The 15027-nt window shown below is 45.5% G+C and overlaps 2 protein-coding genes across 2 annotated transcripts in view; both read left to right on the forward strand.

The window, feature by feature from the left end:
* LOC119395612 (activated CDC42 kinase 1) overlaps window positions 1–7637 on the forward strand; it is a 97458-nt gene extending 89821 nt beyond the window's left edge. Inside the window, exon 5 of the mRNA XM_037662595.2 lies at window positions 7506–7637. Within this exon, the coding sequence (XP_037518523.1) occupies window positions 7506–7582 (77 nt within the window). The 3' untranslated portion in view covers window positions 7583–7637. The remainder of the gene's footprint in view (window positions 1–7505) is intronic.
* A 214-nt stretch (window positions 7638–7851) lies between these two features.
* The window catches only part of LOC119395613 (activated CDC42 kinase 1), a 223811-nt gene continuing 216635 nt past the window's right edge, over window positions 7852–15027 (forward strand). Inside the window, exon 1 of the mRNA XM_037662596.2 lies at window positions 7852–7967. Within this exon, the coding sequence (XP_037518524.1) occupies window positions 7944–7967 (24 nt within the window). The 5' untranslated portion in view covers window positions 7852–7943. The remainder of the gene's footprint in view (window positions 7968–15027) is intronic.

The raw sequence follows: 15027 nt of genomic DNA on the forward strand, positions 1-15027 counted from the left end.
AGGAAGGGGGCTCGAGAAACGTCGTTATACCGAATGCTCTGTTTTTCTGATTAGCGTCCTAACGAGCCGTTTCAGGAAGCGGCTCGAACAAGATGCGGCTTCAGAGAAGCGGCTTGAACAAGATGGCAGCTAACACCGCCAATTAAAGGGAAACCTTTCCCATATCTCATATATAGGTCATTTCTGAAAGTAACTTGGAGTCAGGATTAGAGAAACATACCGTCTGAAATATCGACTTTTTGTTAATAATAATAATCTCTGGGGGTTTGACGTCCCAAAACCACGTTACGATTACGAGGGACGCTGTAGCGGAGTGCTCCGGAAAGTTCGACTATCTAGTGTTCTTTAGCGTGCATCCACATCGCGCAGTACACGAGCCTCTAGCATTTCGCCTCCATCGAAATGCGACTGCCGCGGCCAGGATCGAACCGAGTTTTTGTTCCATGGTTAGGTTTCAACACATGGTGACCACATGTCCTCACGAAAAGAATGCTTGAGACCAGTCATGTCTGTGTAGCTCACAAACATACTTATTTAGAAAATAAAAACAAGTGGGACGAAGGCGGTCATGTGTGCCGGCTGGGCCGTTAGCGAATGGTCTCAAACCCCATATACACCATGAGTCTCCCCCCCCCCCCCCCGTCCCCCCAAAAAGAATGTCGCTACCAGCGATGTTGCAGCTGTACACGTGTCCGGATATACGGTATTGTGCAAATTGTCTTTTATGGACAAGGTAAAAGTCAACACCGGTATTTGCACCGTCGTGCGAAGGCTTCTTATTGACGTTATTCTGATTATATGGCAACCCGCTATAGCTGGTCAGCAAGCTGAGCAGCGACTCCCATCAGTTGCAAAAATGACAAGCAGGAACCGCTGTCAGCGAAGTGTATAAAGAGTTGTCCTGTGAAGAAGGTAAAAGAAGCCCCAATAAGTTGTTTTGGAAGCAAACTAATGTACTTTGAGCAAGAAGGGGAAAACTTTTGAGATACTAACAGACATCTCATTCAAATGAAAGAACATAGGTCACAGTTAAGAAATTTTCAAGCAGACATTTTCGTGTATAGGCGTTTGCTGCTACATAATATGGATCTATAATAACAAATTTGCGAATGTATCAAAGTATCTTAAGATACAATTGCCAAGTATCGTATCGGATACAATTATTGCGGCAGTATCTTGTATTTGTATCTCAAACACTTCTTGCTTGAGTATCTTGTATCGTATCGTGATACAATTTCAAAGTATCTTTGCCCAGCCCTGCATGGAACAGTGGATTCAAGTGTCCCGCTGTTACGTACCAGATTGTGCTACGGGTGGCGGTGGTTTATTGTTCCTGTCAGTGCTCCCACAGGAACACTACTGTGTGTTTCATTTTAACGCGGTAGCGTTAGAGAGCTCGTGTCGCAGAAATTCCGCTGTCGGCGTCGGCACCGTTGGTTGTGAGCGGAAAATCATCCGTGAGCGAAAAATCGAGAAAGTAGCAAATAAAATAAACGATAAAATCTTCGGCCCCAATGAGGATCGAACCCGGGCCGTTCGCGTGGCAAGCAGGTGTCTTACCACAAAGCCACGATGTTGCTTGCAGCTGCTTCGGACAAAAACACTACATAAATGTCATGTAGTGAAAGGAGTCTCGACGCATTTTGTTCGGCAGGTGTCACGACGAAACGAGCCCATACGGTAGGCGCATTCGCGAGGCAATCAAACTACGTCGAAAAACGCCGGGATAGTGCAGCCATCGCCGCTAAATACACACACGAACTTTCAAACAGCTCTAAAAATGGACAACTATGTCCATCTAGAGGAAAACATATCAAGCCAACGCAGCAAACGCTAGATAATGTGCTGCCATCTGTGAGGCATTGTGAGAAATATGTCTCGACTTTTCATTGCATCCGAGAGGGCCGGCGCGCGGCGTATATCTTGGAGGCCCATGCGACTCTTGCTTTAGATCGAAAGCAAGGAGGTTAAAAAATTGCTGGAGTGGCGATTATTGCGCAATAGTGAAGCCGTGCCCACCAAAAGATGGCGGCTGCACCCGCCATCTTTCTAGGGGCACGATAAACCATCAGCGTTTGGCGAAGGAAAGCGAACGTTTCCACGCACGCCAGAGAAGTTTAATTATGGTAACTTTTATGGGTCAGATACTGCTGTAAGTGTGTCTTTGTGTTACTAGTTTTCGTAAGTAAGCTTCAAAGTCATGGCAAATTTTATTGGACATCAATCGTCAATACTGCACTCGACGGGTTACTTTTGTCGGCAACAAGGATCTTTTATTTTATAATTGACGTAGCATTTACAATAACAGATCAAAGCCATTTGATCTCTAAGTAGGCACCACCAGAAAAGAGCATGTTTGCGAACTCTTTGGTGGGCAAAAGCTGGCTTCACTTTCAATGGCAAGGCGTTTCGAGAGCTTCCACTCCAGAATTTTGTTTTAAACCTCCTTGATCGAAAGCCTGTAAAATTCGCGCGCGCGCGTGCGTGTGTGTGTGTAACAATACACATTAATAAGTATGCACTTAGTGGTTGAAGTGCGCACTAGGGGCCGGATTTCGCTATCGCGTTCAACTCTTAAAGGCGAAGCTTAAGGGTCCCCCAATTTTTTTCACTCCCAAAGTTTTTTGTTGTTTGACCCCCTTTTTCAGGCAGTATGAATATTTATAAAAGTGCTATGACAGTCAGGCACCTGTCATCTTTGGACTGTGTGTTGAAGAGGCAATACTTTGCCACACCTAAAGTTATAGTATTATTAATTAACAAAGAACTCATTAAGTAACTATTTCGTTATTAACTTGAGGGCAGTTGTGTGTCTGGAAAAGTTGTTGCACGTGACTATTTATGGCAGAACCATTTTATTTAGAAATCCCAAATAACACATGTAATTTGAGATAGTAAACACCGATATTCAGGGATCCAATCGAGGTGATATCAAAACTGGGCATGCCGAACGTGCAGTAAATGCGACCACTGTGGTACGTCAGACCAAAACTTGCCGTGACAAACTTTGAAAAAAGGTGCATTGCAGCCGAATCTGTCGAGAAAAATTTGTAGATTGTGTGAGCGGAAAACAGCAGGAATAGAAGGAAAGTTGCAGTGGTCGCACGTCATTAAAGAAGTTAAAGAGGACAAATGCTACCAACAGCCAGGGTAAAAGTAAAACAGAAAAGATTGTGGTCATGCCGTATGTGCATTCTGTGTCGCACAACTCGAAGAAGACTGGTCGCAAGCACGGGGTTGACGTCCTGCTTACAGCCCCCTGCAAACTGGCCAAGCCGTGCTCCATGGTTAAAAATCATGGGAAGGGAAACGTAAACAAGGAAGGTGGCACAAAAAAACATGCCATGCATTTTGTTCTGTGTATCATTGAGGTGGCGTACAGAATTCCGTTGAGCTGCGGAAAAGTGCACGTCGGCTAGACGGGCCGGCGACAGACTCGTGTGTCGTCATTGAAGGCTCTTGCAGGTGGCACGCACCTCTCTCTGCACTGCAAATGTTGCGGGTGTGATCCGCAGTTTACGAGCACTGATGTTCATTGCAAATCAAAACACAGACTGGCCAGCAAGATCACGTAAAGCAAACTTAACCGCATGCATCGGTGTTCGCTCAGTAGCATTGAATGATAACGAAATAGGCTTTTTACATAGGTAAATATCATTTTGGATAAGTAACCTTCCTGTGGGCCTTGTCTTTCTTGTGATAAGGTGGCTGCACATGCACGATTCTGTGCTCTCGTGTGGGAAAAAATTTCCAATAAACTGCAGTTGTAACGTAACATCCGATGTATAGCGCATCCAGGACGGGGCAGAGCAAGAGACACACACACAGCGCTAACTTTCAACAATGCCGTTTATTCCGAGAATCAACAGTACATGTGTACCCTAACCCGGTGCGTGACAAGCCGCATGATCAAACAACCAATCGTACATTTAATGCAAATCATCATGTCACACCCAAATATTCTATATCTTTAGCTGATAATGATACAGAGGGTTTACTAATGCACGTACTACCAAACATGGCGATGAATTGCGATTCGATTATAAGTCTTGTCATTTCGTCGCTGCGCTTTCCAATGATGCTCGTGTGATTAAAGGGACACCAAATGCAAATAACAATTTATGTCATAGTGAAAGCTCAATGTATGACAACGTCTAAAACGGCAGTATTATCAACAGCAGTGCCCTACTTACCGAGAAATTAAGCTAAATGTATCACACGGTGACCGCCACGAGTGGGACATTTGGAAGTGATCCCGATGATGTGGGAGAGTCTGAATACAATTAATCACTAGGAATCAAACTAGCTGCAATAAAAAAAGAACCTTCCGTGCATCAAGAGACGTAATAAAATGCTGCTTGTTCGTTTCTGTTTGATTCATGGAAAAAAAGAACCTCCTTGGCGTTGCCATGGGGAACGTGTGGTTCAGAAGTTCCGTTTTTGCCGAACTGCGCTTCGCTCATGTGGTCGCGCTGCAGTGGTAGTTTCGGTATCGCGTACTGCCGCGTGTGTTTTGCACGGTCGTGAACGTCGCTCTGAAAGAAAGTTCGACGAAATGCCGCATGCATGTGTTGTTGCGGGATGCCCGAATGGTGCACGCCGCCAGTGCACGCTGCCGCGCAGTAAAGGCGGGCAACGTTGGGCACGGCAACAGTGACGTGCAAAATACCTCTTTCAGACGGGTGACTTGAAGTGTGTTAACACGATGCGGACCACTAAACGTGATTTTATTTCAAAATAAGCACTTCCTTGGCATAAAAGTAGCACTACGATGTTTCTGTACCGCTATTTCAACAATCAATGTCGACTTAATATTCGCATTTAGTGTCCCTTTAAAAAGGGGTTGGCATGCGCCCTTCTTGCAGTGAATTGCGAGAAACCCCTCTGGCTGCACCTTGGCAACTTTATTCCTGTGCTCATTGAGCCTCTCATTAACGCATCGACCGGTTTGTCCCACAGCATGCACCACACGTTAATGGGATCCGGTAGATGACTCCTGTGTTGCACGCAAGAAGCCTGATACGGGATTCTTATCACATTCACCTTTTTCTGTGCACTCCGGTTTTGTCTTTTGGTAAAGACTGCTTAGCTTGTTCGGCGCTGAGAAAACGACGTGCCCGTCGCAAGGCCGTGCTATTTTCTTCAGGTAATGTGAAACGCTATGAATGTCAGAGCTACACTTTTCCTTGCTGGGCGTGCTTGCGTGGCTCCGGTGGAGCGGAGTTGCCTAAGCAGGCTTTCTGCGACTGAGTCCATAACGTGTTGTGGGTACCCCGAGTCACCTAAACGTTTTGTTTGCTCTCTGACTCTAAGGGGTAAACAGTGATCACATGACTTCTTCAAAGTGTTAGTAAGGAACATCTTAATTATGCCTCGCTTGACAACTTTGGTGTGAGCTGAATTATATGGCAGTAATGGCTTGTTTGCACGAGGGTGATAATACCAGCATGTCTGGTTATCATTGAAAATAAATTGCACATCTAAAAACCAAATGACACCATCACAAGGCATTTCAAAAGACACTTGGAGTGGCTCTAGACACTTTTGAACGAGGATTTGGATGCTGGAACACACATGCTCGAACTATTCGGAGGAATTGTCAATAAATAGTGGGAAATCGTCTACAAAACGGAAAGCTTCAAGGACATGCGACCCTTGTAATGCTTCATTGAGTTCTCTGTGTAACTTAGCTAAGTACAAATTACTGAAAACTGGAGCAAGATAGGATCCAATACACACACCATTATTCTGCAGATATCCCTTCCAAGTAATGAAAGCTGACGACAGATAGAAGCTCTTTGAAGCTTTTTACAGACACACCTGCTTCATTCTGAAATTTGACAACTCAAAATTCTTGAATGCAATCGTGAATGCAAGTCATTACTTAGGTGTGTGGCAGTGAATAATAAAGGTCCTTTATATCTGCCGAGAACGCTTTCATTCCTTTCTTGGCATGCTGTTCGACAAACTCTAATATCTGCTCAGAGTTTAAAACAAGAAACGGGTCATTTGATATCCAGAATGTTAAGCTTATCCATTAAAAATGACGCCATGCATTTTTGCCAGGTGTCCTTTTCTGATATGATAACCCTTAACAGGACGTTGTCTTTATGTCTCTTCGCGCTAAAAAACACGTCGAGGCTAAGCTCCTTATTCTTTTCAATGCTCTTTTGCGAACCTGTTAGGTTCATCTGTTTGCATAACTTGATAGCCTTTGCACAAATCTTATTAAGTGAAACACATTGATGTTCACTAAAGCTGATCTAATGGCGTCGCCTGCCTTTTTGTCAAATGATCGGTGCGAAAGGACGGTAAAACTGCCTTCCTTGTCCGCGGGAACAATGCATAACAAATTCTCATGTAAAAAAGAGACTGTGCGCTTCACAGAAGCTTAGAACCAGAGGGCTTACATCGTGATAGCACATCTACGCCCTCAGAGTTCATTCTAGCTGCTTCGTCCTCAGGTGATGGGTGAGGGACCCGACGTACAATAGATAAAAGCTCACACTTGTTCCTCCTAGCTTCCACGGCGAACTTTGGTCCTAATCCAGCTGTGATCCCGTATATTCTGTGATCTCTTCTGTGATAGCTGTGATCCCGTACATTCATGGCGTTTCACATAAGCCTCAAGAAAATAGCACGGCGTTGCGACGTGCACGTCGTTTTCTCGGCGCCGAACAAGCTAAAGCAGTCTTTGCCAAAAGACGAAACCGGAGTGCACGGAAAAAGGTGAATGTGATAAGAACCACCGTAACGGGCTTCTGCGTGCAACACAGGAGTCATCTATCAGATCCCATTAACGTGCGGTGCATGCTATGTGGGACACACCGGTCGATGCGTTAATGAGAAGGCTCAACGAGCACAGGAATAAAGTTGCCAAGGTGCAGCCAGAGGGGTTTCGCGCAATTTGCTGCAAGGAAGTGCGCATGCCAAACCCCCTTCAATCACACGAGCGTCATGGGAAGAGCAGTGACGAAATGACAAGGCTTATAATCGAATCGCAATTCATCGCCATGTTTGGTAGTACGTGCATTAGTAAACCCTCTGTATCATTATCAGCTAAAGAAATAGAATATTTGGGTGTGACATGATGATTTGCATTAAATGTACGGTTGGTTGTTTGATCATGTGGCTTGTCACGCACCGGCATTGTTGAAAGTTAGCGCTGTGTGTGTGCTCTCGCCCCGTCCTGGATGCGCCAACATGGCGTTCACATAACCTCAAGAAAATAGCACGGTGTTGCGACGTGCACGTCGTGCAACCTCAGTTGCAGTTCTGTCCTGTCAAATTCTTTCCTTCTATTCCTGCGGTTTTCCGCTCATGCAATCTACAGTCTGTTACACAAACTGGCCCAGCATACCACCATATTGAACTGTTCAGGAGAAATTGCAAGCCATCTGAAATGCACAAGTGGACCACTCATTCTTTGCGTAGTGGTAGTGTAGCGGACATCCTTTTGTAAGGTAGAGTTGATGAAACGTGACCTATTTGGGCTTGCGTCGCAGGTGCCTGCGGGTCGAGTGATTCCCCTCCAGAGCCCGAATCCAAGCCCAGCCCTGTCAAAGAGGGTAGTCCTGATTGACCTGTGCAGTGAAATCGACACCACCCTCCAGGTTGCCCCATCCGCAAATCGGTGCCAGCTGGTGGGCTGACGTTCCCACTGTCGGGGAGTCCATTGCGACCTACTACACTGCCTCGCCACCGAATGGGAGCGTTCTTACTACAACGTCGCAAGGCTGAACGACGCTCGGCCCACTTACTCCACCTGGACAGCTCTGGACCGATACTACTCGTGCGTGCGGCTGAGAGTGCAGCCCCGCTGTCTCGTGTCAGCAGGTTGCCCATCGCTGAGTGTCGATGACCTGCTGTCAACGCCCAACAATAGTGGCCCGTCTCAAGGGCTGCCTTCGCAGGTGGATGCCTTTGACTGGCTTGATGCCAAGATGGAGGCAGTACGCAAAGCTCAGGTGACACTGCTAACAAAAGAATCTTATTCTGTGTGGCTTGAGGACACTGTTCCTAGGGCAACTTGCCTTCGGTCCCCACTTTTTGTTCACTTTATTACTGCATTTCAATTAGACATGTTTCTGGAAAAAAAGAAAGCAAAATCAAAGAAGCGTACTATCTGGGACAATCCAAATTCTCTAAACAATTGATTGTGCAGTATTCCTTGAAAAGCGAAGCACTAGTAGAGATATCAAAGGATGACTGAGCACTGGCCATCATGACGTGGGCAGCACCAGCGTGTGCTGTCCCTTGCCTCGGTATTTAAAAATATGCGTGCGTGGTCTGTCCAATACGTGGGCCACTTTGCACTCTCTCACACGCACTATAGTTCAGGTGACGTGTCAAGGGCATTGCACCAACAGGTCACATGACCATTCATCGTCACGTTGCTGGGCATCATGTGTGTGCACATTGACAGTCACTCCCGTCAGAGCAGCACATATATATACAGTAAAAAGCTCGTGAATTCCAAGTCGGTTAATTCGAACTGACACTCTAATCCCGGCACAGTCCTGTGTATTTTTATGGGCCAAAACTCCCAATAATTCTAATGGTTCCAGTATCGGCAACAGTTAATTCAAACTGGAAGCGCTGGTTTTCATTGCTCCTCGCAGAAGTCGGTCCACAGTGATCACAATGTGTTGCAGAACAACGAAACGGCAGCATTTCTCAGCAGATGAGAATTTGGATGCTGCGCTGGAGCTCTTGGGCAAGTTGCAAGCAATGCTCATGGAGTCGCAACAGAAGAAACGCAAGCAAATGCAAATTGCTGATTATTTTTAATTTTGACTGCATTAACTCTGCCACGTAAATAAACGTGTTTTTGGAGCTAAATAGCGTCATATACTTCGACATTAAGTCTCAATTGCTCACATGAATGCATGTCGCTGATTGTTTCTGGCGTATCACTGTCTGATCGATTAATTCTGTTTGCTGTTAGAGCTCCGTGAAATCACTTGCCACAAACATGTAGTACTGCCTAATTTGCGATAACGAGTGCAGAGGGAGCTTTTGAGTTCTGTCCACGCAGTGTGGCACAATATGCGTCCATTCTAGAACGTGCCCGCTAATCAGAACTCTGCTTAATTCGAATAATTTTATAGTCCCCTTTGAGTTCAAATTAACAAGCTTTTACTGCACTTCCAAAGTAAAATGCACATGACTGGGCCAAACCACTTGCCTGCGTTACAGGGTTGCACGATGTGATGCCTTGACAAATTTGTTCGGTTTGACACACTGTAATCATTCGGGCAATGTAATTGGCATAATTTCAAAGTATAACAGTCAGTGCAATAACCACAAAATTATTTTAAAAGAAAGTTAATATGAAAGTCAATGTGTATCGAGTTTTATCATCCTCAGTTTACCTTATGTACAGTAATAAATTCTTGAAATACAGATATTTTGTGTCATTTACCATGTTTGTGATTTTTTTCTCAGAGGTCTGTCGACATCAAACTAGTCATAGCATTGCATTTCGTCGCTTTTTTTATGGGAATGAGTATTGTGACCAAGAAGTACAATCTTTCTTTTTTCGCTTGGTGCGCTCAAAGTGCAGAGATTGCGAATTGGCGGAAAAAGTGTTCTTGTGGTTGAAATTTGTATACAGTAAAACCTCTTAACTTGAACTCATGGGACTGTGAAAAATCTTCGGATTAAGTGGGTTTTCGAATTAACGAAACATACAAAAAGTGGGATGCAAAGAACTTTGTTGAATTACCGAAAGTAATCAGAGTTGGTCATTTGCTGTTTCTGCTATTTTGAGGCCCTAAGGGTTGTGTTTTCCAGCAATACCTAGTCCCAATCTGGCTGCAAACCCGGGGAACACTGGCGGGCCTCGCTGCTGCCTGCGCAAAAGAAAAGAAAAAAAAGTAAAACAGAGTCTCGTGGTCAGCTGAAATGCGCGCCTGTGGAAAAGAAGACATGCTTCACTGCAACACAGTGATGGCATGCGTGCAGCATGTCACCTGCTCCTTGCAGCGTCAGCGCTTCATGATGCAATCATTCGCCCATTCTTTCTGGTAAAGTAAAGAATTTAATAATGGCCTGTGTGACAGATTTGGCGATGTGTTGTGGCTGGGAAACGTGATCGTTGAAGTGTTAGAACTGGGTTTTCGAAGTAGACGTTGCAGGCAAGAACTCTGCCAGCAGTGCAAGTGCTCAAATTGCTCGAGCAGCCGCCGATTGTACGCTCGTACGCTGATCATAAGATGCACGTGAGCGTACAATCACAAATCCTGAGGCTAAAAGAAGCTAATTATCTGAAGTGTTGTTTTGCTAGCTTGCGATAAGCTTATGCGAAATTTGAAGAGTGACCTGAAAGGTAACCCAGCACCAGCCAAAGAAAAGGAAAAGAAGAAATTTGTCGTTTTACCTTACATTCACCAACTGTCACGTAGGCTTAAGAAGGTCGCTTTACGTCATGGTATTGAAGTAGTTTTCGCGGCCATGAATAAGGTCGGCAATGCTTGCGCGGCAGTACGGAAACACGTGGAAAAAGGCCCGTTGGTGAACAGTGCATGCCCCATTAAGCACAAGAATTTGTTTGTACCATGGCCATAGGAGTTGTTATACAACATACCCTTCGTGTGCGTAAACATTATATTGGTCAGACGGGGCGCTGTGTAAATACGAGACTGAGGTAGCACCAAAATTCCCTCGGAAGTACAGTGCCCGTGACACACTTGTCCATACACTGCCGGGGAATGCGGTGCACGCCAGAATTTCCAGAAACGAGTGTTCTTTTTTTCCGCACCGGGACCACCTGACAAGGGAATATTCGAGGCCCACAGAATTCAAAAGGCAGGGCGAAATTGTGTCAGCCAGCAGTCAATAGCCCTCCATGACAATGAATATCTTTTTAGATTATAGTAACCACTAACGTTGTTAAGATAAGTTGCCTTCGTGCCACAGAGAAGTGTTTTCTTTTTCCTTTTTTCCTTGCCTTGAGAGAGCATGCGCAAACATGTTCTTCAGTAAATTTTCAGTTGAAAGTCAGCGCTCTGTGTGTGTCCCTCCTTTGCTCTGTCTTCGTCTTTTGCGCTGTTTACCTCGACCAGCTATGAATCGTTACCAACTTGACCAGTTTTCAATTCTACTTATTACTGACTCGGACTCACTCAGACTCATGGTTTTATTTGAGTCTGAGTGAGTCGACTCTGAGTCCGTTAGCGTGTAATTGGCTTTTTCGACCACGGTGTCAATGCTCTTGAACACCAATGCCTCGCATAATTGGTGCTCCACTTGGCGCCTTTTGATCTCGTGCCTTCAGATACGAGTTATCAGTAGTTGCAATCCAATAAGGGCATTTTTATTGAAAGAGATGACTCACACGAGATACTTTATCAAGAACTTCCTGTAAAAGAGTTTGCGGGAGGGAAGTCAACCTGCCCCCCCCCCCCCCACGTAAATTACGCGTCGGATTAATAAACATTGAACTGGCATATGAATGCCAGTGCTTTGAAGTACGTGTGAGTTGGGGGAGTATAAACATCAGCTGACATAGGGTGGATAGTAATGCTGAAGTTGTTTAGATAGAACCATAGGTCGGCAAAAAAGTGTGGAGCTCACTCAGACTAACTCAGAAATATATTTGCGCTTAGGGCTCACTCCGACTCAGACTCACTAAAATTTTCCTCAACCGGGCTCACTCCGACTCAGACTCACTAAAATTTTCTCAGCTGGACTCACTCGGACTCAAACTCACCAAAATATTACTCACCCAGACTCACTCAAACTCAGACTCACGGCTCGATCTTAGTCTGAGTGAGTCAACTCATCAGTGAGTTTGCCGACCTGCGGTTTGAGTGAAGCACGTCTTCCGCAGGTGCACATTTCAGCTGACGACAAAACCACTTTTTCTGTTGTTGCGATAGCAATTATATGGACACATTCGATGGGTTTTTGCTGTTGCCCTCGTGTCCCGTATCAAGTCCTAATTGATAACATCCCCCCGTGCATCGTATGTTTCTACCGCAAGTAAAAGTGCGCGAGCGGGTGTGACGAACGTGGCTGAAGCAGAGATCAATGAGCCAGCCCATCTCTGTCGTTCGGAGAGTGCATGTGATAACATCAGCCCGCTCGGGAGGCCTTCCGTCGAAGCAGAGAAGAAATGCCGCACCCGTCTTGAACGAGCATGCAAAAACGCGAGGGGTGGTCGCTCGAGCAGCAACTTTGAACTCTGATTCTAAGGGCGCGGTCACGATCGCCGGCGTGTGCGCTATCTCGGCAACCATCAGCGTTCGGCTCTATACCCTTCTATGTGCTGCGCTCTTAATGTGTGAAGAGACTGTGGAACAAGCATCTCTCGCTAGAGCGGCCATATTCTCTTACTCCACCGTTTTGTAGTTACGTGAGATTGAATCCAAAAGAGTTAGCTGCCAGCCTCACTTTGTTTAGCTTGGCCTTTGCGGTGAAACTGACTTTGGCAGCAGTGAAGCTGGGGTGCTTCACCTGTCACTCACTAGCATAGCTCACTCACTCATGCAATATATTTTGTCCTTAGAGCTCACTCGGACTCAGACTCACCAAAATTTTCTTCAACCGGACTCACTCGAACTGAAACTCTCCAAAATAATATTCACTCGGACTCAGACTTACGGATCTATCGGAGTCTGAGTGAGTCTGAGTGAATCGACTCATGAGTCCGTTAGCGTATAATTGGCTTTTTCAAACATGGTGTCAATGCTCTTTAACACCAATATCTTGCATAATTGGTGCTCTACTTGGCGCCTTTTGACCTCGTACCTTCAAATATTAGTTATCAGTGTTTGCAACCCAGTAAGGACAATTTTATTGAAAGAGGTACCTTACACGAGATATTTTTATCAAAAACTTCCTGTGAAAGAGTTTGCGGGGGGGGGGGGGGGGCAACGTGCTCCTCCCCCCTCACCGTAACTCACGCCCTTATTAATAAATATTGAGCTGGCATATGAACGCTGGTGCTTTGAAGTATATGTGAGTCCACGGGAGTATAAACGTGAGCCGAAATAAGGCTGATAGTAACGCTGAAGTTGTGTAGATAGAACCATAGATCGGCAAAAATGTGTGGAGCTCACTCAGACTCACTCAGGGAATATATTTTGCACTTAGGGCTCACTCGGACTAAGACTCACCAAAAGTTTCCTCAACCGGACTCACTCAGACTCACTAAGATTTTCTCAGCCGGACTCACTCGGACTCAAGCTCACCGAAATATTACTCACCCGGACTCACTCTGACTCAGACTCATGGCTTGATCTGAGTCTAAGTGAGTCTGTGTGAGTGTACTCATGAGTGAGTTTGCCGACCTATGCTCACTAGTATCGCTACATTGCAGGGCGTAGCCAGGGGGGGGGCTTAGGGGGCTTCAGCTACCCCCGAAATTTTTCGTGCTCTCATGAACCACCGACCAGGGGCGTCACCCGGGAGGTGGGATTTATTGGGCTTCAGCCTCCTCGCCACCTCCACCCCATGAAATTAAAATTTTTTTTTTTTTTTTTTCATTCTATTATACACCGCCGTCCGAAATAACCACTTTCACCGAAAACCACCCAGGATGTCGTCTAAAATGTGTTTTTTTTTTTCGAGCACGACAATGCCGTGGACAGTTGAAAGGTTCAGGAAGGTGGCTTTTCTGTAAGATTTTTTCCAACCATGCAATTTGTGAAACGGTATCGCTCTTATTTCTTTTTTGAACAATAAAATAAAATTGACTCTGGTAGGACTGTTCCTATTTTTACCTTACTTTCACGCAGCCGGCGTCTGCCATTGTGTTCTTCCGAACCTAGAAGGTCTACAAGGCGACGCACGTTTAAGTACATTATTTTTTTAAGGACTAACGTCCCCGGGTCTAATAGTTACTCTCCATGCAGTTACTTCTACAAAGCAAGGTGTGGGAGCGGGCTAGTTGGTATTCCATACCGCTAAAACTTAAGCGCAAAAAGTGCACAACGGACAAAGAAACGACGAGTACAAGCGCTAATTTCCAACTATCGTTTATTAAAGCAACACACAGACATATACCTGTCACATGCGATTACAACGATATCAGTCAACGCACAAGGGGGAAACCTAAACAAAAAACAGTAAAACTACATGGGACCAACACGTGCAGGTGAATTTAAGTAATCTAGTTCCTTGTTTGTTAGTGCGATGCATGGCTTGCTGACGCAGCTTCCATTAGCAATCGCTGTCGCCTCAATGATCCTGGTGCTATCCTTAGGGCGAGTTGCCAACACTGTTGTACTGTCAAATAAAGGCACGCATTTGCATTCTGCACAATGAGCCGCCAAGAAACCATCACAACCTTTTTTCACTGTCTGATTGTGTTCGAGCAATCTCACATTCAGGCATGTGCCTGTCTGTCCGGCGTAACTTTGACCACAGGACAAAGGTATGTTGAACACTGCGCCCTTCATACATTCAACAAATTCATTTCGGTGCCTAATTTTACAGCTGTTGGAAGGCCTTTCTACCGGGCTGGTTCTGGCACATAACTGCGACAACTTATTAGGCGCAGAAAAAAACAACTGAAATCCCCGCTCCTAGACCAATCTTTTTGATATTGTGTGATATACCATGCAGGTATGGAATCACAGCCACCTTCTTACGAACTATTGCCCACGAATCAGTGCACGTGTCACTGATCTTCGAAAACTTGCGCAACTTCTCCGAAACAGATACCAGCAGGCGGCGTGGATATCCAGCTGCCTTCAAACGAGCAATTTGCCCGCAGAAGCTTTCTTGCATCGAATGGTAACAAGACTTGGTCAATGCATTGTGTAAACAGGCACGAGCAATTCCGCGCTGGACCAGCTTGCTGTGTGCAGAGGCAAAAGGCAACACAGGTTTTTTTGCACGAGGCTCATATCTCCAGCATACATGGCTACTCGAAAAGGTCTGAGCCTCAGGTCCAAGAACCTCTGGGATCCGTTCTTTTTTAGCAGTACTTCTACAAGGCAGCTTTTGGTCCTCACAGATCACCTCACCAGACGAATAGTCAGTTCGCTCACACACTGCATGCGAATGATCTTTTTATCC

Source organism: Rhipicephalus sanguineus, chromosome 6 (genome assembly GCF_013339695.2).
Source record: "Rhipicephalus sanguineus isolate Rsan-2018 chromosome 6, BIME_Rsan_1.4, whole genome shotgun sequence".
NCBI lineage: Eukaryota > Metazoa > Arthropoda > Arachnida > Ixodida > Ixodidae > Rhipicephalus > Rhipicephalus sanguineus.